The sequence below is a fragment of the Parambassis ranga genome, chromosome 22 (assembly GCF_900634625.1).
Source record: "Parambassis ranga chromosome 22, fParRan2.1, whole genome shotgun sequence".
In the NCBI taxonomy this organism is placed as follows: Eukaryota; Metazoa; Chordata; class Actinopteri; family Ambassidae; genus Parambassis; species Parambassis ranga.
In genome coordinates, this window is record NC_041042.1 from 14,012,341 (window position 1) to 14,032,810 (window position 20,470).

General features: G+C 40.8%; 1 gene segment (V, D, J or C); it reads left to right on the forward strand.

Annotated features, from left to right (window-relative positions):
- LOC114428109 (Ig kappa chain V region Mem5-like) overlaps window positions 1-6,484 on the forward strand; it is a 49,518-nt gene extending 43,034 nt beyond the window's left edge. Inside the window, 2 exon segments of the V gene segment in view lie at window positions 5,138-5,175; window positions 5,911-6,484. Of these exon segments, the coding sequence occupies window positions 5,138-5,175; window positions 5,911-6,230 (358 nt within the window).
- The last annotated feature ends 13,986 nt before the right edge of the window (window positions 6,485-20,470 follow it).

Below are 20,470 nucleotides of genomic sequence, written 5' to 3' on the forward strand. Positions count from 1 at the left end.
TTGGGCAGCAAACTAGGGATGTCCCGATCCGATCACATGATCGGAAATCGGGCCCGATTACGTGATTTGAGACTCGATCGGAATCGGACATTACCTCCAGATCAGGACTCGGATATATACTTTTTAGGGCTGTCAAAGTTAACGCCTTCTGTGCAGGGTGGCTCTGTGTCCTGTAGTGTAGGGGTATGACAGCTGCTTTTGGTGCGACAGGTCCTGGTTCGAGACCTCGATGTGCTGCGTGTGTGAAATCTCCCAGTGTGGCGGCACACACACACACACAGGCCTGTCGCGATAAACAATAAATCAATTAATTGCACGATAACTTTAAATGGGCTCGATAAGTTTTTCGGCCGCGATAAATTACATTTGCACGCTTGTTTGTTTTCCTCTCTCTCTCTCTCTCTCCCCCTCTCGCTGCCAAAGAGGCTGGATGACAAAAGGTGTCACTTGGTGCATCGTAGCGTATAAAGTGTGCAAAGTCCAGCCGTCAGATTTAATATGGCCCGCGGCTTCTGTCTTAAAATGTGTCAAATCAACAGGTAGTTCTTATTTTTCTAACTCATTGTGTGACGTTTACAGGATGTTCTGAGCAGACCACGGTCAGCTCGCTGTCTGCGTCGCCACGCTGCGTCACAGTGCTGCAGGGCTTGGACGCTGGTTACAGCAACACAGAGAGCTCTGAAGCTGCACAACACTGGTTCAACACTTCCACACAATTCACCACAAGACTAAACATGCTTATGAATAACGTGCCATCAAAGAGAGTCCGCGTTGTACGAGTGAAGTTCTCTGCCTTCTTACTGGCGGCACTAGCGGCAGCGCCACCCAGTCTAGTCCTCTTGCCCAGTCCTCTTGTGCCATCTCTGCTATTTTATGTGTTTCTGTCTACATGGTGGCGTTTTTAAAATTCGCTGATGCGCATGTGCGCACAGGTGAGCCCACTCCCAGCAGCAGGTAGAGTGCGTGTTGTTTGGCTCTCTGTTGCTCATGACGTGCTAGTTGGTTTGACTTAACTCCATTGACTATGCTCAGATAAGCTATGGTAATAGGCCTACCACTACTCATAATAATATTAATATCATTAATAATAACAATAATAATAATAGTGTTGATAATTGGGGGCCTTTCCAATGTTAAATGTTCTTTAGAAATTAAAGTTTATTGATCTTTGAAAGGGTGTACTTGCATTATATGTCATTATCATTATGTTAGTTGAACATTGATTTGACAATATTATCGCTTATCGCAATAATTTCTCTTGGCAATTAATCGCCCAGCAAAATCTGTTATCGTGACAGGCCTACACACACACACAGGTTTTGCCGCAATGAGTGCCTTTATAGAAAGTATCGGATCGGGACTCGGTATCGGCAGATACTCAAAATCAAATGACTCAGACTCGAACTCGAGGGCAAAAAAACCTGATCGGGACATCCCTACAGCAAACACTATTGGTCTATTCTCTGTATGACCGAGAGTCTGCAGGGGGGCAGTAGATGCCCCTGTGGGCTGGCTGGCAGGAACACCCCTGGGGTATATCAATGTGTGAATGTCTAGTTGTTGTTGCTGCTGGTCTAGAGGTGAAGTGACTGTGATTCAGCCTGGTGAAATCCCCTTTTTTTTCTTCTGATCCGCTCCTTCCTCATAAACCAACTCGGGGAGCTGATCAGAAGAAAAAAAAGGGGATTTCACCAGGCTGAATCACAGTCACTTCACCTCTAGACCCTGTAAAAATACATGTTAACATGTCTGTTCAACTAGAAACAATTTCAAGTGTCAACCCTGACCTGTAAAGCAGCAGGTCAGAGTCCAGATGAGGATGCTGATGAGAGTCATGCTGGTTGTGCAACACAGTTCAGCATCCAGTAGTGCTGCAGTGTCTTAGTTTCTTTAAATGTTTTATTCATTCATACTTATTCAAATCAAACTGTCAGGGTTTGTGGATGAGGAGCGGACACAGGTGCAGGACGCAGAGAGTCTTTTATTTAAAGCCAGGAGGGCAAAACAATACGAAACTAAAAATCACACTTGTCGTGGTCAAAAGGTAAAGTACAAAACAACTAACTAAAAAAAATCACACTTAGCGTGGCAAAACCAGATCCAGAAAAACAGGCACATGGCACAAAAGACAAGAGCAAAAGACAAGGCATGAACGAGGCCTCTACCTGGAGCACGCTGAGGTCAGGCAGAAGTACATGAGGTAAGCGAGGATCTAGGCATGGCATGGCATGGACGAGACATGAAACAAAACAAACCCTACACCAGACGAGACGAACTAGCAAAGACAGAGGGGAAGGCACAGACTATATACAAAGGGACCAGGGAAGACAACGAGGCACAGGTGACACACATGAGGGCAGGGCAGGTAATCAACAAGGAGGGAAAACACAGGAAGCAAAACTCAAGACAATACACAGGGAGGACAGGGCTACCAAAGTAAAACAGGAAACACAAGACAAGACTAGACAACTAAACACAAACCCAAGGAAACAAAACACCAGAACTACAGGAAAATAACAATAACTAAACACAGATTAAACTAAAAACCCAAAACAAGGGAAACAAAACCATAAATAAACACCAGGTCGTGACACAAACACAGTTCAGCATCCAGTAGTGCTGCAGTGTCTTGTTCTTGTAAATGTAAAAACATGATGAAGATCATTAATGATTGATTATAAGAAACAGAGGGTGTGTTTCAGTTTTATTTATGTTCATTGTGTTTCTGCTTGGTGACTCTGGTGTTGTGTTCACTGGACCAGTTTTCCTCATCACAGTCTCTCCACCAACACTCTGCACCTGCAGCCTTCAGTCACACTGAGGGAGGTTTTTGTACAGCTCTAAATCACTGTGTGAACACTCCACTACCATGGTTTCCCAGACAGTAATAATCTCCAGCATCGTCTGCCTGAACTCCACTGATGGTTAAAGTGTATGAAGAACCAGATCTACTGCCTCTGAACTGAGACGGAGTTCCAGTGAAGAGATTTGATGCAACATATATAAGAAGTTTAGTAAGTTGTCCAGGTTTCTGAAGATACCAACTGAGATCAGCACCAATATTTGAACTCCCTGTGGCGCTGATGGTCACAGTCCCTCCAACACTTGGATTTATCAGTCTGAGTCAGAAAGTTGTTGGCAAACGACTCTGAAATTAGAAATGTAACATAAACTTTGAGAATGAGCAGTTGAGATGATCATAAATGAGAGAGATGACAGCAAACATGAAGAAGTGATGATTCAACAATGTTAGAGAAAAGTTCAAAATCTCTCACCCTGACTCAGAGAAGCCAACATGACAATCAGAGCTATTGGAAACATGGTGCTGATGCAGTTTTCAGTGTGAGGGCATGAAAACAGTTCAGAGTCTCTGTGACAGAAGAACTTAAACTCTGAGGAGCAGTGATGCAGAAACATCATGCAAAACACATTTAAAGAGGCAAACACACACCTGCTGTAATGAAACAGAGAAACTAGAGGTGATCTGAGGGGAGACTTCATGTATTCAGGCTCATTTGGCCGTTAAAGTTTCTTTAAACTTCATCATCATCGATATGATTAAACTGGTAATGAATCTACATCCAGGACAGCTGCTTTTGTATCCACTGATTAACTGCACTGATTACATGAAGAAAACATTACTACAAGTTCTCTCCTTTTTGTTAAGGAGATAATTAAGAATATACTTTCAGTCCTCATATTACTGTCATGATCCTGTGTTCTGTTCTAGTTTTATGATTTATTCCTCAGTTTCTTGTTTATGTTAGTGTGATTGTATTTCCAAGCTTTGTTTGTTTACTGACAATTATCTTAAGGTTTCCAGCTGCTGACTGCAGCTTTAAATATAGTTGGATAGTAGAGAAACACAACATGATTGTGTGTAGTTCAGAGTGATTACATTTTCTTTTAGTGTTTCTTGGGACATCCATTCTCATGCAATTAAACTGATTTTGTTTTTAAATTAAAACTTTGTCAGTGTTATTATGTGTGTAGTGATTGGTGAGGTTAGTGTCAGCTCTGTGTTCAGTGGTCTGTGTCAGAGTCTCTTCCTCTTCAGCAGCTGCAGTCGGTTCCTGCTGTAACAGCTCAGTGTCTCTGACTGAGGGAGGTTTTTGTACAACTGTAAATCACTGTGTGAACACATCAACACTGTTTATATAATGGTAACTCTTACAGTAGTAAACTGCAGCGTCTCCAGCCTCGACTCCACTGATGGTCAAAGTGAAGTCAGAGCTGCTTCCACTGCCACTAAACCGAGCTGGTGTTCCTGATTCACGTGTGCTTGCAAATCTTATCAGGAGCTTTGGAGGCTGTGCAGATTTCTGTTGATACCAGAACATGTAGTGACCATTACTATTGGAATAAACAGCTCTGCTGGTCGTACAGCTGATAGTGACAGTGGATCCTGGAGTAGTTGTCTTTTCTGGAGGCTGATTCACAGTCACCTGACCGCTGCATCCTGCAGACAAAAACAAATTATTCATTTATCAGCAGAAATAAAGGAGAGAAAAGGCAGCACATCATGTTTGAAAATGTCTCTGAGTGAATGAACCTGTGAAGCAGCAGCAGGTCAGAGTCCAGATGAGGATGCTGATGAGAGTCATGCTGGTTGTGCTTCCTGCTGTGTTGACTGACAGATCTGAGTCCTGCAGTGTTGAACTGACAGGACTATAAACCTTCTCAGTTCACTGGAGGATCAGCTGACCATGCAAAGCCTCCTCTCTATGGAAATGATGTCTCTGCTCTCAGCACACTGAACACAGTGAGGGACACAACATCAGGAGGAACACTGTTTGGATTTCATCTATTTATGATTTTAATGGAACAGAAAAAAACATTTTAGAAATATAAAGGAGCATTTACAAATTATTTTTTACACCTACTGTGGATTTAATGTAATCTGTTTAAAAGAAATCTTATTATTGTGTCTCAGTTCTAAACAGTCACAGTGAAATCTTTAAAATTGTCTAATATTATGAAACTATTTAAATTTTGTTTCAGTGAAATTGTTTTGTTTATTATTAAATATGAAAACTGTAAAGTTTGACTGAGAAAACTGTGAATTTTCAGCATTTAGCAGCTTGTTCACAGTGCAGGAGGTTTTTGTACAGCCTCTTAATGAGTTTGTATCACTGTGGTACACTTTCGGTGGAGGAACCAAACTCATCATTCACTGTAAGTATGAAAACTTTTATATTTTCTGCATCATGAAATTTTGTTAAAAATACTGATTATGGAGGAAATAAAACATGTTTTTATGTAAGTATTTTATAATTTACACAAATTTATGTCATTTGTGGGTCCATTGGACTGATTGTTTTGAGCAGAGTAGAGAAATATAATGATGTAAAATAATATAATTTTCCTGTTGTATAATGTTAAATATGAATTTGTATAATTCATTAAATCTGATGTTCATGTTGATAAGAAATAAGTGAGTTAAATGTAGATCCACTGCATCAGTAGTTTGTGTTCACAGTTCGTTAGCTTGATGTGGTGAAAAGGAAGTGAAACACACAGATGACAAAGTCCTTAACTCTGTAAAAACAGTTATTTTCTTCATAAAGGAAGTTGTTGCTGTACCAGTTTTTATTCCTGTTAATGATCAAAACCTGTCACTTTAGTGTTGTTGAAGTTTTGTTTCATATTTGTGTGTCAGTCTTATTATTTCATGATGAAGAACATAGTGGAAGATTCAGACTTTAAATGGTTAAATCACACAAATGTTCACATGTTGTTTAATCTGCATCATTCCCTCTCATTTCTCTCCTCCTCTGTCTGATCACAGTGTCATGCACACAGCTAGTCCACAGTGCTGTTACCCTCTGTTGTGTGTCTGTCTCATGTCCAGCTGTCTGTCCCACAGTGGAAGTTAATCTGCTCCTTGTGTGTCTCTGCTCTCCCCTCCAGCTGGTTCCATGGTCAGGCCCACAGTCTCTCTGCTTCCTCCCTCCTCTCAGCAGCTCTCTGGGGAGTCGGCCACGCTGGCCTGCATGCTGACCGACTACTCTCCTCAGGGAGCCGTGGTGACCTGGGAGGTGGGCGGCACAGAGCAGAAAGAGGGGGTCCTGAGCAGCTCAGAGGTGGAGAAGAGCGGACGCTACAGCAGCAGCAGCACCCTGACCCTGAGCAAGGACCGCTGGTTGAATGGAAACCAGTTCTCCTGCAAGGTCCTCCATCATGACAACACCCAGACCAAGACCATCCAGATGAGCCAGTGTAAGGGCTAGAGGGGCTGACCGAAGCCCAGGACAGGAGGTCTGTGTGGGTGGAGCAGGAGGAACACACCTGCTGCTCTGATCAATATGAGTGTTTGCAGAGGAGACTGAAGCTTTGTGTGACAGAGAACAGCACTGCTGTGAAGTGTTGGACAGCAACAACTTAGAGAGTAACATGTGTAGCTCAGCAGCTGGATGTCTGTGTCTTTAATACCTGTCATGATGATGTTTGTGCTTAATAAAGCTTGCAAAGATAAATAACACGATGAAGAGTTTTGTCCTTTTTGTCTGATTTAGATCAGTCAGAAATATGATGGTTTCTACAACAACTGACACTCCTCCAGATCTGAATGTGAATTTTCATCAAAATTAAAACAGCAAAATGAAGATTTGTTTTTATTTCTGAAAATAAATGTGAGCTGGTTCTAATATAGTGTTTTTAGGACTCTCTGAAACAAAAAGAATATATTTATCAGTGTTAATGTGTGTGTGTGTGTAGTGCTTGGTGAGTTTAGTGTCAGCTCTGTGTTCATTGGTCTGTGTCAGAGCACTCAGCTCAGTGTCTCTGACTGAGGGAGGTTTTTGTATGACTGTATATCACTGTGTGAACGCCCAAGCACTGTTTATGTAATGAGCACTCTTACAGTAGTAATCTGCAGCATCTCCAGGCTCGACACCACCGATGGTCAAAGTGAAGTCAGAGCTGCTTCCACTGCCACTAAACCGAGCTGGTGTTCCTGATTCACGTTTGTTTACATATCTTATCAGGAGCTTTGGAGGCTGTCCAGATTTCTGTTGATACCAGAACATGTAGTGACCATTACTATTGGAATAAACAGCTCTGCTGGTCATACAGCTGATAGTGACAGTGGATCCTGGAGTAGTTGTCTTTTCTGGAGGCTGAGTCACAGTCACCTGACCGCTGCATCCTGCAGACAAAAACAAATCATTCATTTATCAGCAGAAATAAAGGAGAGAAAAGGCAGCACATCATGTTTGAAAATGTCTCTGAGTGAATGAACCTGTGAAGCAGCAGCAGGTCAGAGTCCAGATGAGGATGCTGATGAGAGTCATGCTGGTTGTGCTTCCTGCTGTGTTGACTGACAGATCTGAGTCCTGCAGTGTTGAACAGACAGGACTATAAACCTTCTCAGTTCATTGGAGGATCAGCTGACCATGCAAAGCCTCCTCTCTATGGAAATGATGTCTCTGCTCTCAGCACACTCAACACAGGGTGGATCAGAAAAAGTCTAGAAAATTGCTAATGGGAAATTAAACAATATTCAATGACATGAATAATAATAATACACAAAGGTATAGTAAAGATTTATTTTACTTTTCATTGAAAATAATTAACAAATTGTGGCACAACAACAGCCACATAACAATGTGTTATATTTCAGTTTTATTCATGTTCATTGTGTTTCTGCTTGGTGACTCTGGTGTTGTGTTCACTGGACCAGTTTTCCTCATCACAGTCTCTCCACCAACACTCTGCACCTGCAGCCTTCAGTCACACTGAGGGAGGTTTTTGTACAGCTCTAAATCACTGTGTGAACACTCCACTACCATGATAGCCCAGACAGTAATAATCTCCAGCATCTTCAGCCTGAACTCCACTGATGGTTAAAGTGTATGAAGAACCAGAGCTACTGCCACTGAACCGAGATGGAGTTCCAGTGAACAGAGTTGATACACTGTATATAAGAAGTTTGGGAGGCTGTCCAGGTTTCTGAAGATACCAACTGAGATCATTGCCAATATTTGAACTCCCTGTGGCGCTGATGGTCACAGTCCCTCCAACACTGACAGACTTGGATTTATCAGTCTGAGTCAGGAAATTGTTGGCAAACGACTCTGAAATCAGAAATGTAGCATAAACTTTGAGAATCAGCAGTTTAGATGATCATAAATGAGAGAGATGACAGCAAACATGAAGAAGTGATGATTTAACGATGTTAGAGAAAAGTTCAAAATCTCTCACCCTGACTCAGAAAAGCCAACATGACAATCAGAGCTGTTGGAAACATGGTGCTGATGCAGTTTTCAGTGTGAGGGCATGAAAACAGTTCAGAGTGTCTGTGACAGAAGAACTTAAACTCTGAGGAGCAGTGATGCAGAAACATCATGCAAAACACATTTAAAGAGGCAAACACACACCTGCTGTAATGAAACAGAGAAACCAGAGGGTTTTGTCCCCATGAACGTCCGAATGTCTTCTTCTGATGATGATGTCACCCTTTGCTGACACAGGATCTGAGCGATTTTTATGTTTTTTCATGATTGTTTTGTTGTTTGTAAAACAGATGAATGTCTAATCAGATATACAGATAGACATTTTACAACCACAGACATTAAAAGCTCTTAAGAGGACATTGACATAAATGTTTAGACATTTAATATTTTGATACATGTTTTATTACTTGTTGCACAGGTTGCTTCTTATGTTCATGCAATTCTAAGAAACCTGGCTGCAGGTCATAGATTCACATGTTTTTTAATGCAAAAGTGGGTTTAGTGAGCAGTACAGAGAATATTGATGATTGTATTTATCAGTCAATATTGGGATTTTAACATGTTTACATGTGTTTTACATGAAATAAAATAACTTTGTGACTGGCAGGCCTCAGTCTGTCATAATAGGAAACAACACTTTAGCCAGTATCATCACAAACATTGGCTGTGTCCTCAGTCCCATCCTCTACACCCTGTTCACCCATACCTGCGTTGCCACCCAGACAGACAACATCATCCTGAAGTTTGCAGACGATACCGCCAGGATAGGTCGCATCACGGGCGGGGACGAGGCAGCCTACAGAAGGGAGGTGGCCACTCTGGTGACATGGTGTGAGGACAACAACCTCACCCTCAACACAGCCAAGACTAAGGAGATGATAGTGGACATGAGGTAGGAGAGGAGACATCATCAGCCACTGTTTATCCGGGGACTGAAAATGGAGAGGGTGAGCAGCTTTAAATATCTGGGGGTCCACCTCAGCCAGGACCTCACCTGGACACTTAACCTCACACAGCTGTTGAAGAAAGCTCAGCAGCAGCTGTACTTACTGAGGAGGCTGAGGAAGTTTGGCATGTTGCCAAAGATCCTCAGCAGCTTCTACAGCTGTGTCGTTGAGTCCATCCTGACCAGATGCATCACCGTGTGGTACGGCAGCTCTACCGCCATGGACCGCAAACGCCTGCAGAGAGTGGTGAAGACTGTGTCTAAGATCACCAGTACTCCTCTACTCTCTCTGCAGAGCATCTACCAGCGCAGAGTCCACAGGAGAGCTGCCTTCATCATCAAGGACCCCACCCACCCCTAACAAGGTCTGTTCACGCTCCTCCCACCAGACTCAGGAATTCTTTCTTCCCCTCCCCATCAGACTGTTCAACAGCTGACAGGAGTCTGTAACAATGGTCTGTACCCCGCACATACACACTGACTGTTTACATGCTGACATGTTTACATGCAGTAACAGTAACTGCAATGTTGTTTATATATTTATTTCTCTATGCACCTTAATATCCAATCCAAAACTGCACATGTACCGTGCTGTTTACCTCCTGACAGTTTTTGCACAATGACTCGTTCTCTGCTCAAGTTGCACAACAGCTGATGTAGCACACATGCACATTTATGCACATTTATATGTATATAGCTCCATTTACTTCCACAATATATATTTTGTGTACTTATTTGCATATTTATCTTGCTCTTTTGTAAATTATTCTATTTTGTCTTTTTTAAACCTTTATGGCATTCAGTGTGAGCAGCAAAGTAAGAATTTCGTTGTACAGGGAAACCAGTTTCCTTACTGTGCATACGACAATAAAAGCTTTGAATCTTACATGGTGTGTGTAGTGCTTGGTGAGGTTAGTGTCAGCTCTGTGTTCAGTGGTCTGTGTCAGAGTCTCTTCCTCTTCAGCAGCTGCAGTCGGTTCCTGCTGTAACAGCTCAGTGTCTCTGACTGAGGGAGGTTTTTGTACGACTGTGAATCACTGTGTGAACGCCCAAGCATCGTTTATGTCATGAAGACTCTGACAGTAGTAAACTGCAGCATCTCCAGCCTCGACTCCACTGATGGTCAAAGTGAAGTCAGAGCTGCTTCCACTGCCACTAAACCGAGCTGGTGTTCCTGATTCACGTGTGCTTACATATCTTATCAGGAGCTTTGGAGGCTGTCCAGATTTCTGTTGATACCAGAACATACCCTGATCTCCATCTGACCATCTGTAAACATCTTGGCTGGTCTTACAGCTGATAGTGACAGTGGATCCTGGAGTAGTTGTCTTGTATTGAGGCTGAGTCACAGTCACCTGACCGCTGCATCCTGCAGACAAAAACAAATCATTCATTTATCAGCAGAAATAAAGGAGAGAAAAGGCAGCACATCATGTTTGAAAATGTCTCTGAGTGAATGAACCTGTGAAGCAGCAGCAGGTCAGAGTCCAGATGAGGATGCTGATGAGAGTCATGCTGGTTGTGCTTCCTGCTGTGTTGACTGACAGATCTGAGTCCTGCAGTGTTGAACAGACAGGACTATAAACCTTCTCAGTTCACTGGAGGATCAGCTGACCATGCAAAGCCTCCTCTCTATGGAAATGATGTCTCTGCTCTCAGCACACTCAACACAGTGAGGGACACAACATCAGGAGGAACACTGTTTGGATTTCATCTATTTATGGTTTTAATGGAACAGAAGAAAACATTTTAGAAATATAAAGGAGCATTTACACATTATTTTTTACACCTACTGTGGATTTAATGTAATCTGTTTCAAAGGAATCTTATTATTGTGTCTCAGTTCTAAACAGTCACAGTGAAATCTTTAAAATTGTCTTAAATTATGAAACAATTTCAATTGGCTTCAGTGAAATCGTTTTGTTTATTAATAAAAGTGTGGACTGTAAAGTTTCACTGAGAAAAAAGTGACTTTTCAGCATTTAGCAGCTTGTTCACAGTGCAGGAGGTTTTTGTACAGCCTCTTAATGAGTTTGTATCACTGTGGTACACTTTCGGTGGAGGAACCAAACTCACCGTTGACTGTAAGTAACAGAAATCTCTTCTTCATACAACTTGTTACATTTTTGTGTGTTTTTGGTTCCAATATTAAGATTTATTTAAAATATATGTTTTAAATATTAATGAAATTTTAATTTTTCAAGCGAAAACCTCAATATTAGCAAAATTCTTGTCATGTTTTAATCTGTTTGGGAGCAGAGTTTAATTATTAAATGATAATTAATTAAATTTAAAAAGCCCCATGTATTTTGATTAAAAATAACGATAATTCTTTAAGTGAATTCAGACCTTTCATGGTTCAGTGTTTGTTCATGTTTAGGTTAAAGGAAGTGAAAGAGAGAAGTGTTAACTGTCTTCACATGAGTGTAAAACTGTGTAAACATCATAAAATCATCATCTGAGTTATTCAGTTTCACACATGATGAAACATGTGATGGTGTCATCAATAATCATCAATAATCAACCTTTCAAAGTGTTTGACCAGCCCTCATTCTCTGTTGTCCCATCTCCCCCCTTTCTCCCGTCCAGTGGGGGTGCAGCGGCCCACCCTGACTGTCCTCCCCCCCTCCACAGTGGAGCTGGAGCAGAGCAGTGCCACACTGGTGTGTCTGGCCAGCGGAGGCTTCCCCTCAACATGGACTCTGGGCTGGAAGGTGGGGGACAGCAGCAGGTCCTTGGGGGCGTCACAGAGTCCGGAGGTCCTGGGGAGTGACGGCCGCTACAGCCGGAGCAGCACCCTGATCCTGACTGCAGAGCAGTGGAGGCAGGCGAGCTCAGTGAGCTGTGAGGCCAGTCTGAGTGGACAGAGCCCAGTCACTGAGACCCTGGACCGCTGCTCAGTGTAGAGCTTCAGCAACACTTCCTGTCTGGAAATGATGCTTTTTATATTTCTGCAAACTGATGACTCTGTCTTTATGTTTAAGAGGCTGATGTCTGTTCATGATCTGCTTCATGCAATTACTGTACACACACACAAACATTCATCTAAATAAAACTACAGCTGGTCATAAATCTGTGTATTTATATTTATTTGTAAATGTTTTATTCATTCATACTTATTCAAAGCAAACACAGTTCAGCATCCAGTAGTGCTGCAGTGTCTTGTTCTGGTAAATGTAAAAACATGATGAAGATCATTAATGATTGATTATAAGAAACAGAGGGTGTGTTTCAGTTTTATTTATGTTCATTGTGTTTCTGCTTGGTGACTCTGGTGTTGTGTTCACTGGACCAGTTTTCCTCATCACAGTCTCTCCAGATCTACTGCCTCTGAACCGAGTTCCAGAGAAGAGATTTGATGCATCATATATAAGAAGTTTAGGAGGCTGTCCAGGTTTCTGAAGGTACCAACTGAGAGCAGCACCAATATTTGAACTCCCTGTGGCGCTGATGGTCACAGTCCCTCCAACACTGACAGACTTGGATTTATCAGTCTGAGTCAGAAAATTGTTGGCAAACGACTCTGAATTGAGAAATGTAACAAACTTTGAGAATCAGCAGTTTAGATGATCATAAATGAGAGAGATGACAGCAAACATGAAGAAGTGATGATTTAACAATGTTAGAGAAAAGTTCAAAATCTCTCACCCTGACTCAGAAAAGCCAACATGACGATCAGAGCTATTGGAAACATGGTGCTGATGCAGGTTTCAGTGTGAGGGCATAAAAACAGTTCAGAGTCTTTGTGACAGAAGAACTTAAACTCTGAGGAGCAGTGATGCAGAAACATCATGCAAAACACATTTAAAGAGGCAAACACACACCTGCTGTAATGAAACAGAGAAACCAGAGGTGATCTGAGGGGAGACTTCATGTATTCAGGCTCATTTGGCCGTTAAAGTTTCTTTAAACTTCATCATCATCATGATTAAACTGGTAACATCTACACTGGTACATCCAGGACAGCTGCTCTAGTATCCACTGATTAACTGCACTGACTACACTTGTCATGATCCTGTGTTGTGTTGTTCTTGTGTTCTGATTAAATCTTTAGTTTCTTGGTTATTTTAGTATAATTTTATTTTGGTTATTTTGTTTTTTGCTATTATTTGTATTTTATTGGGTTATTTCGTGTTTTGAAAGACTCTGTTCCCTTGTGTGTCCATTTGTGTTTAACTTCCTCCTTGTTGATTACCTGCCTCGTCCTAAGCTGTGTCTCAATTCAGGGTCTGTATCCTTCGGAGGACGCAGCCTACGCGGTCTCAGGAGGCCGCGTCCTCCTGAGAATCCTCCGGAGGATCCTCAACCGTTGTTTTTTTTTTTTTTTTTTATTGACAAAATGTACATTAGATTATGGCATTATGTCTTCATAATGGACATTTAAACAGAAAAGGTGCATATAACAGAAAAAAAAAAAAACAACAACAATACATTTATAATAATTAATGTAGGCTTCTCTTTCAGGGTTGTAAAGTGCAAATACAAAAACCCTAAAACTAAGAGAAAAAGAAATAAATACATAAAAATAAAGAAGATGCTAGGGCTTATATAGCAAATTAAATCTGTCAATCAAATTAAAAAGTTTGATTGCATACTTTCTTTTCATTATTTTAAGGGCTTTAGTGAAGGAAACAAATTCGTTATGGAACACAAAAAACCTAGGTTTAACTGACATGTATTCGCATTTGTGAATGTGAAATTTCCCAAGGATGAGGATATTGTTAATCAAGAAATCATATTCCTTACTTTGTGAAATAAAACCATAAATAATATCATTACGATAGAAGGGTTCAAGTAGAACAGTGGTATGAAGCCAGTCATGAATATCAGTCCAAAAAGCTTCTGAGAACATACACTGAAAAAATAAGTGATCTGTAGTTTCAATATCGTCACAAAAAGAACATCTATTTGTGTCAAAACCAAACCTTTGACGTAAAAACTCATTCGAGGGATACACACCATTCTGTATTTTGAAATGCATTTCTTTAGCTTTAGGAGTGATGGGGAACTTTAAGTACTTTGTTCTTAAGGAGTGTATAATGTCCTTGGTGAACACATGGCCAATTGAATTTCTGAATGACAGAAGGGGATAAGAAATTTCGTTATACATACATCTAATTGTTCTTTTAGGAAATTTGGTGGAAGCAAATTGGTGTATTGTGTGGGGTGAAATTATGATTGTATAACATTTTCCAATATAAAAGAACCTGTTGATGAAAAAGGGAGAGTTTAACAGGTAACCTTTGAATGATGAAGTCACATCTTAATAATAATTCTATACCTCCTAATTTCTTGAAAATTTCTCTAGGAATATGAAACCAAAAAGTGTTGCTATTTAAAAGGGATTTTAACCAATTCATTTTCAGGGTTCCATTTATGAAATCAAAGTCTATGGCTTGTAAACCTCCATATTTATATTCTTTGGTCATTTCCACTTTCTTAATATAATGAGTTTTTCTTTTCCAAATATAATCAAAATGAATCTGATTAATCTTTTTGATGGCTCTGTTAGGAATGGCTATCCTGCTCTCCATCTTAGTCAAAAACACTCTACCTAATAAACTTATATCTCTCAGTAACCAGGAATTAAGTTTAGCTTGACAATTATCCAAAACCTCCTTTATATTTTTGTTTTCTCTTTCAGTGACATCTTTAGAGATATATACACCCAGATATTTGACTATCGTCTTTATGGGAATGTTGTAAATATTTGTTAAAGCACATTGATGGATTGGCATCAGTTCACATTTGTTTAAATTGAGTTTAAGCCCTGAGGCTTTAGAAAATATTTCAATGTTTCATAATATTTTTGGAATCTCAGATAGTTGTTTCATAAAAATGGTTGTATCATCCGCTAACTGGCTAATGATTATAGGTTTGCCTAAAACATTTAGGGGAGCAATATTCGAATTCTTGATAAAAATAGAGAGCATCTCAGAGGCAATAATAAAAAGAAAAGGGGAGATTGGGCATCCCTGTTTAATCCCACGTTTGATAGAAAACCTTGGCGAGGTACCCCCTGGTAATGAGACTGAGCTATTTGCATTATCATAAAGAGATTCAATGATGTTTCGAAATTTGTCACCAAATCCAAAACGTTTAAGACATTGGAAAATGAAAGGGTGCTCGATTGAGTCGAAGGCCTTATAAAAGTCAAGGAAAAGAATAAATCCATCATCCTCAATTAAATGACTATAATCTAAAAGATCAAGAATTAACCGAATATTGTTGTGAATAGATCTGTTTTTCATAAAACCAGATTGGGAGTCACTAATAATTTTGTCTAAGTCAGATTTTAATCTATTAGCATAAACGTGAGTTATAATTTTATAGTCAGTGTTCAATAGTGTGATAGGTCTAAGATTATCCAATATTTTTGGGTCCTTGCCAGGTTTAGGGATCAAAGTAATAACTCCTTGCTTCATAGTGGGAGGGAACATTAAATTATCAGATGCTTCTTTTAGCATAAGACTAAATTGTTTTTTTAATAAGTCCCAGAAATGACGGTAGAAGTTGGATGTCAGACCATCACATCCTGGGGATTTATTCAAAGATAGGCTCTCAACTACTTTGTCAAGCTCATCAGCAGTAATATCAGAATCACATAACCTTGCAAAGTCACCTTCTATACATGGAATAGAATTTTCTATGTGTTTGAAAAATGCATCAGAGTCATTTATAGAAAACACGGAGGAGTACAGCTTACTATAAAAGGAAACGATTTCTCTAGCAATGTTGGAAGGGTCAGAGCATAGCTGGTTCCCGATCAGTAAGGTTTTAACTGAATTTCTCACCTGTCTTCTCTTTTCTAGACGGCAAAAATATGCTGTACCTTTTTCACCTTCCTCCATCCATTTGGCCCTCGATCTAACATAGGCCCCTTCTGCTTTTTTAAGATACATTTCATCAAGTTTAGCTTGCAAAGTTAGTAACTCCTGCTTATCACTATCAGATAGTGACGTCTTCAAACAGAAGGTGTTAATTTCTTTAATTAAATTCAACTCAGTCTGCTTGTTACTTCTGCTGTAAGCCTTACCAAACTGAATGGAAAATGCTCTTATTTTGAATTTAAGAAATTCCCATCTAGATACATGTGAGGTTAGGGAACATTCATTTTCAACCTCTGTGATTAGATTCTTTATACCATCACAATATGTTGAATTATTTAATAAACTTGAATTGAATTTCCAATAGCCTTTGTTTCTATAGTTGGATCCAGGTGGTGAAAAGCTAATTTTAACAACAGAATGATCCGTAAGAGGAGCAGCAGATAGTGAGCAGCCAGAGACCATCTGTAATATAGGAGCAGAAATTAACCAATAGTCAATTCTGGACTTTGTAACATCATTTGGTTTGAACCAGGAGTACTGTTTGGTGTCAGGGTATTTGAAACGCCATGGGTCTAATAAATTGTGGTTACTACACAAGTTTGATAGGACAGGGTTTTGAGAGTTACAGTGACCTTTGGGAGGGTATCTATCAAGGTATTCATCGTTAACCATATTAAAATCACCCCCCATAACTACACTGGCCAATGGATAAGTAATATTTATGTTTTTAATGACATCAGAGACCTCTGAAATCAGTTGTCTGTTATGCGTGGGGTTATTATAACCATAGATGTTTACTAAAATAATGTACTGGTCATCAAATTTCAAAACACAGATTAGCCATCTTCCATTGTTGCTATATTTAGAGGTTATAAGAGTGCCAGGGGAGTTATGAAACAAAATAGCCAGACCTGCTGATTTAGTGGAACCATGATCGAAGAGGATCTTATCCCCCCACTGATTAATCCAAAATTTTTCGTCTTCTGGTTTTGAGTGTGTTTCCTGTAACAAAATAAAGTTTGTTTTTTCACCTTTACAAAACAAAAATATTGCTTTTCTCTTAGTGCTGTCTCTTAGGCCCCTAGCATTCAACGACAAACAAGAAAAAGAAACAAAAGTATTCAACATGGAACGAGTAAACATAGCTAGTAACTACTAGCACGCAAAACAGTAAAGTGTTTAAGTGAAAAAGTGATAAATCCCAAACGTAGGCAATGTCCCTTCAATATCAAAATATTTTTAAACTTAGCTCTTCAAAATATTTGGATAATAAAGTAAACCCCCTTGTATTGCACAACCAAAAAGTGCAATCTTGTTTCCATATAAAACCTGTCATTCAACTACAAGTTAAGATTCTCTGTCCTTCGATGTAAGCCTCTCCACCTCTGTAGTAGGCCCGCTTCCCTGCTGCTCGCGCCTGTTGAATTTTCGGCCATGCCGCTGCGCGTGTCTCCCTGTTAGCTCTGCAGAGGTCTTCCATGAAGCCGATCCCCAGGTCCTTGCAGACAGACGAATCCTTGGTCATCCTCCACAGTGCGTCGCGGTGTGTTCTCTGTGTGAATTGGATGATGACCTGCCTCGTCCTGTTTTCTTCTCGACGACCCAGCCGGTGAACAGAGTCCACAATGTGGTTGATGTTCGGGGACCATGTGGGGGAGATTTTAGCCAACAAGTTGGTCACTACTTCACGAATATTTTCTCCTTCCTTCTCTTTTATCCCCCTAATCCGCAGATTCCAGCGTCGCTTATATCGTTCCAAATCCAGGACTCTCTCTTTCAACTCAGCGTTGTCTTTCTTATTTGCAGTCGTGTCCTTCTCCATTGCTTGTAGTTTAGTTTTACAGTCTTTAATTTCTGCTGCATTAAACTCGACAGCCTTCGCCATGTTAGCAAGCATCACAGAGTTTTGTTGTATCTGAGTGCCGAGAGAGTCTACCTTGTCAGTAAGTGCAGAGGTTTGACTGGTAAGTTGTTTTATCGCTTCCAGAATAGCAGACAAACCTTCCTCCTTCCCTGAGTCCTTCTTTTTAGCATTTGGTTGAGTTTTGACCGGTGAAAAGGGGTCTTTGCGTTTGGCCGTTGGTCGAAAACTCCATGTTGACTGAGTAGTCGTGTCCGCCCGCTGTTACGTTTCCTCGGTTTGTTACGGTGGGTTTCATGAATCAGAAGTGCTGGTGCTAAACAATTTCTTTCCAAAAGGGTGTAAAACTGAACGTCAGAGAGCAAGTTTAGTGGAAAAATCTGGGACATGCAGATGGAGCTCAAACATACACATGCACCCGGTTCGCCATCTTGCCGGAATCTTGTCCTCAACCGTTGGTAAATGTGCCGGTCTGGCCTTCAAAGCACTTCCTGATTGTGGCGCGACGTCATAAATTTTGCCCCGGGAAAAACAAAAGCAGCGACAGCGACACAACACGGACTACACAACAAGCGGGACAACAGTGTGGATTTAGAAATTTGGAATTTTTAATATATTTATTTGTTGTTGGAGGAAGAGGAGAGGCGGCTCCAGCGGCAGCAAAACCGGTGACGGCTCATTTTCTTCAGGCTGGGAGAGCGCAGTGGGGAGGTGACGGTAAGCTGCTGTTTAACCATATTATTGATCATAATTAATATACCAGCTACTGAGCAAACGCTAGATATATAACCAGTAGATAGACAAATATGATTAAATGTCATTTATATTTTATTCAATTGTAAGACTTGATACAGGGTCTGTTTGTAATTTTAATACTTTAAATTAAATAGCTAAATGTGTAAGAACCCTGCAAATAACCCTGACTGAAACCACTGCTTTAATGTGTCATTAAGCATCAGGTCTGTCACTACACCAGAGAATTACTGCTGGGTGGAGGAGAGTGGGGCTCCCTGCAGGACCAGCTGTCTGTCCTGGAGGAGGTGTACTGACCATCATCACCTCTAGAGGGTGAGGATACATATTTTATAGCTTTTCATATTTTAAGCTGCTTTGGAAGCCGCTCTGTTGAAGTTATTATTTTTATTTCTGCCTTTTTAAAAACATCTTTAGTAACATGGCAGCCACCGATCGTCAGCTCTGCAAACCCTGATGGACGATGTGGTGGACAGAGGAGACAGGCACCCCCCATCCCCCAGATGATGTCCCACTCACAGCCAGAGGACTCCAAGGTCTTCACCGTGGCATCGTCCAGTCCAGCACCACCAAGGACTCCTGCTCAGCCAAACATTTATATATATGTTCTTTGTAAATAGTATTTTCAGCTGATCTTTTATAAATAATAAACTGTACATTTTCATAATGCCCACTGGTAAATAGTTAGAAATGTTCAAACTGTGTCTTTGTAAATATTGTACAGAACAATAAATTATTTACTGTTGTCACTGAGAAGTTGTTCAAAAGTTTACTTAAATTATAAATAGGTGATGAAACACATAATGTAACAAGGTTAGAAGAGTTTAAGAACACAGAGACAAGAACAATTTAATATACAATTTAATAAGTGACCATTTAAATAACACAGAACATAAAAATCACTGCTGTCCACCATCCTCTCAACGAGCTGAGGTCTGTCCGTTCTTTCTCTCCTCTCCCTCCCTCCCTCTCCCTCTCTCTCTCTCTCTCTCCCTCCCTCCCTCTCTCTCTCTCTCTCTCTCTCCCTCTCCCTCCCTCTCTCTCCCTCTCTCTCTCTCTCTCCCTCCCTCTCTCTCTCTCTCTCTCTCTCTCTCTCTCTCTCTCTCCCTCTCCCTCCCTCTCTCTCCCTCTCTCTCTCTCTCTCTCTCCCTCTCCCTCCCTCCCTCCTTCTCCAGCCTCACGTCCTCCGTTATCAATTGTCAGGTTTCTTCTGTTTCCCTCTGCTCCTCCTACAACAAAATGCCAACAGGCAGAATGACCGTTTGAAATAATAACAATAATATTGCTCCTCACGTGTCACGTCTACAGTAAACAGTCCAGAAACAACATTCAATAAAAACGTTTAGTTTACAGCGCCTCGTATCAACAGGACGTCATGTTTGTAAATATAAAACTCATTTTTTTAATGCCGCTATCACTACTAGCATTTTAACACTCTTGAACTACTGCTCTTTACTTACATTTAAATGTGAATTCGGCACTCCTGCCGGTGCCGCTCCCTTGGTCCGTCATTGTACTATTGGACAAAAAGTAGGCCCGCAAAGCATTGTGGGATATTTAAGGCCACGAAGGATGGTAGCGATGCATCCTCCAAATTCAGGCAAAAGGAGGACGCATTTGGAGGACGGATTTGAAGGACCCTTCAACTTTTGGCGAATTCGGACAGCCTTCGCGCAGCTTAAAATGCGCACTCCGAAGGATGCAGACCCTGAATTGAGACACAGCTCTAATGTGTCTCACCTGTGTCTCATTGTCTCTCCCCCCCTCTGGTATATCGTGTGTGCCTCTTTACTTTCCCTTCCAGGTTGTCTTCTGTGTGATTACTGAATGTTTTAGCAGTTTACTA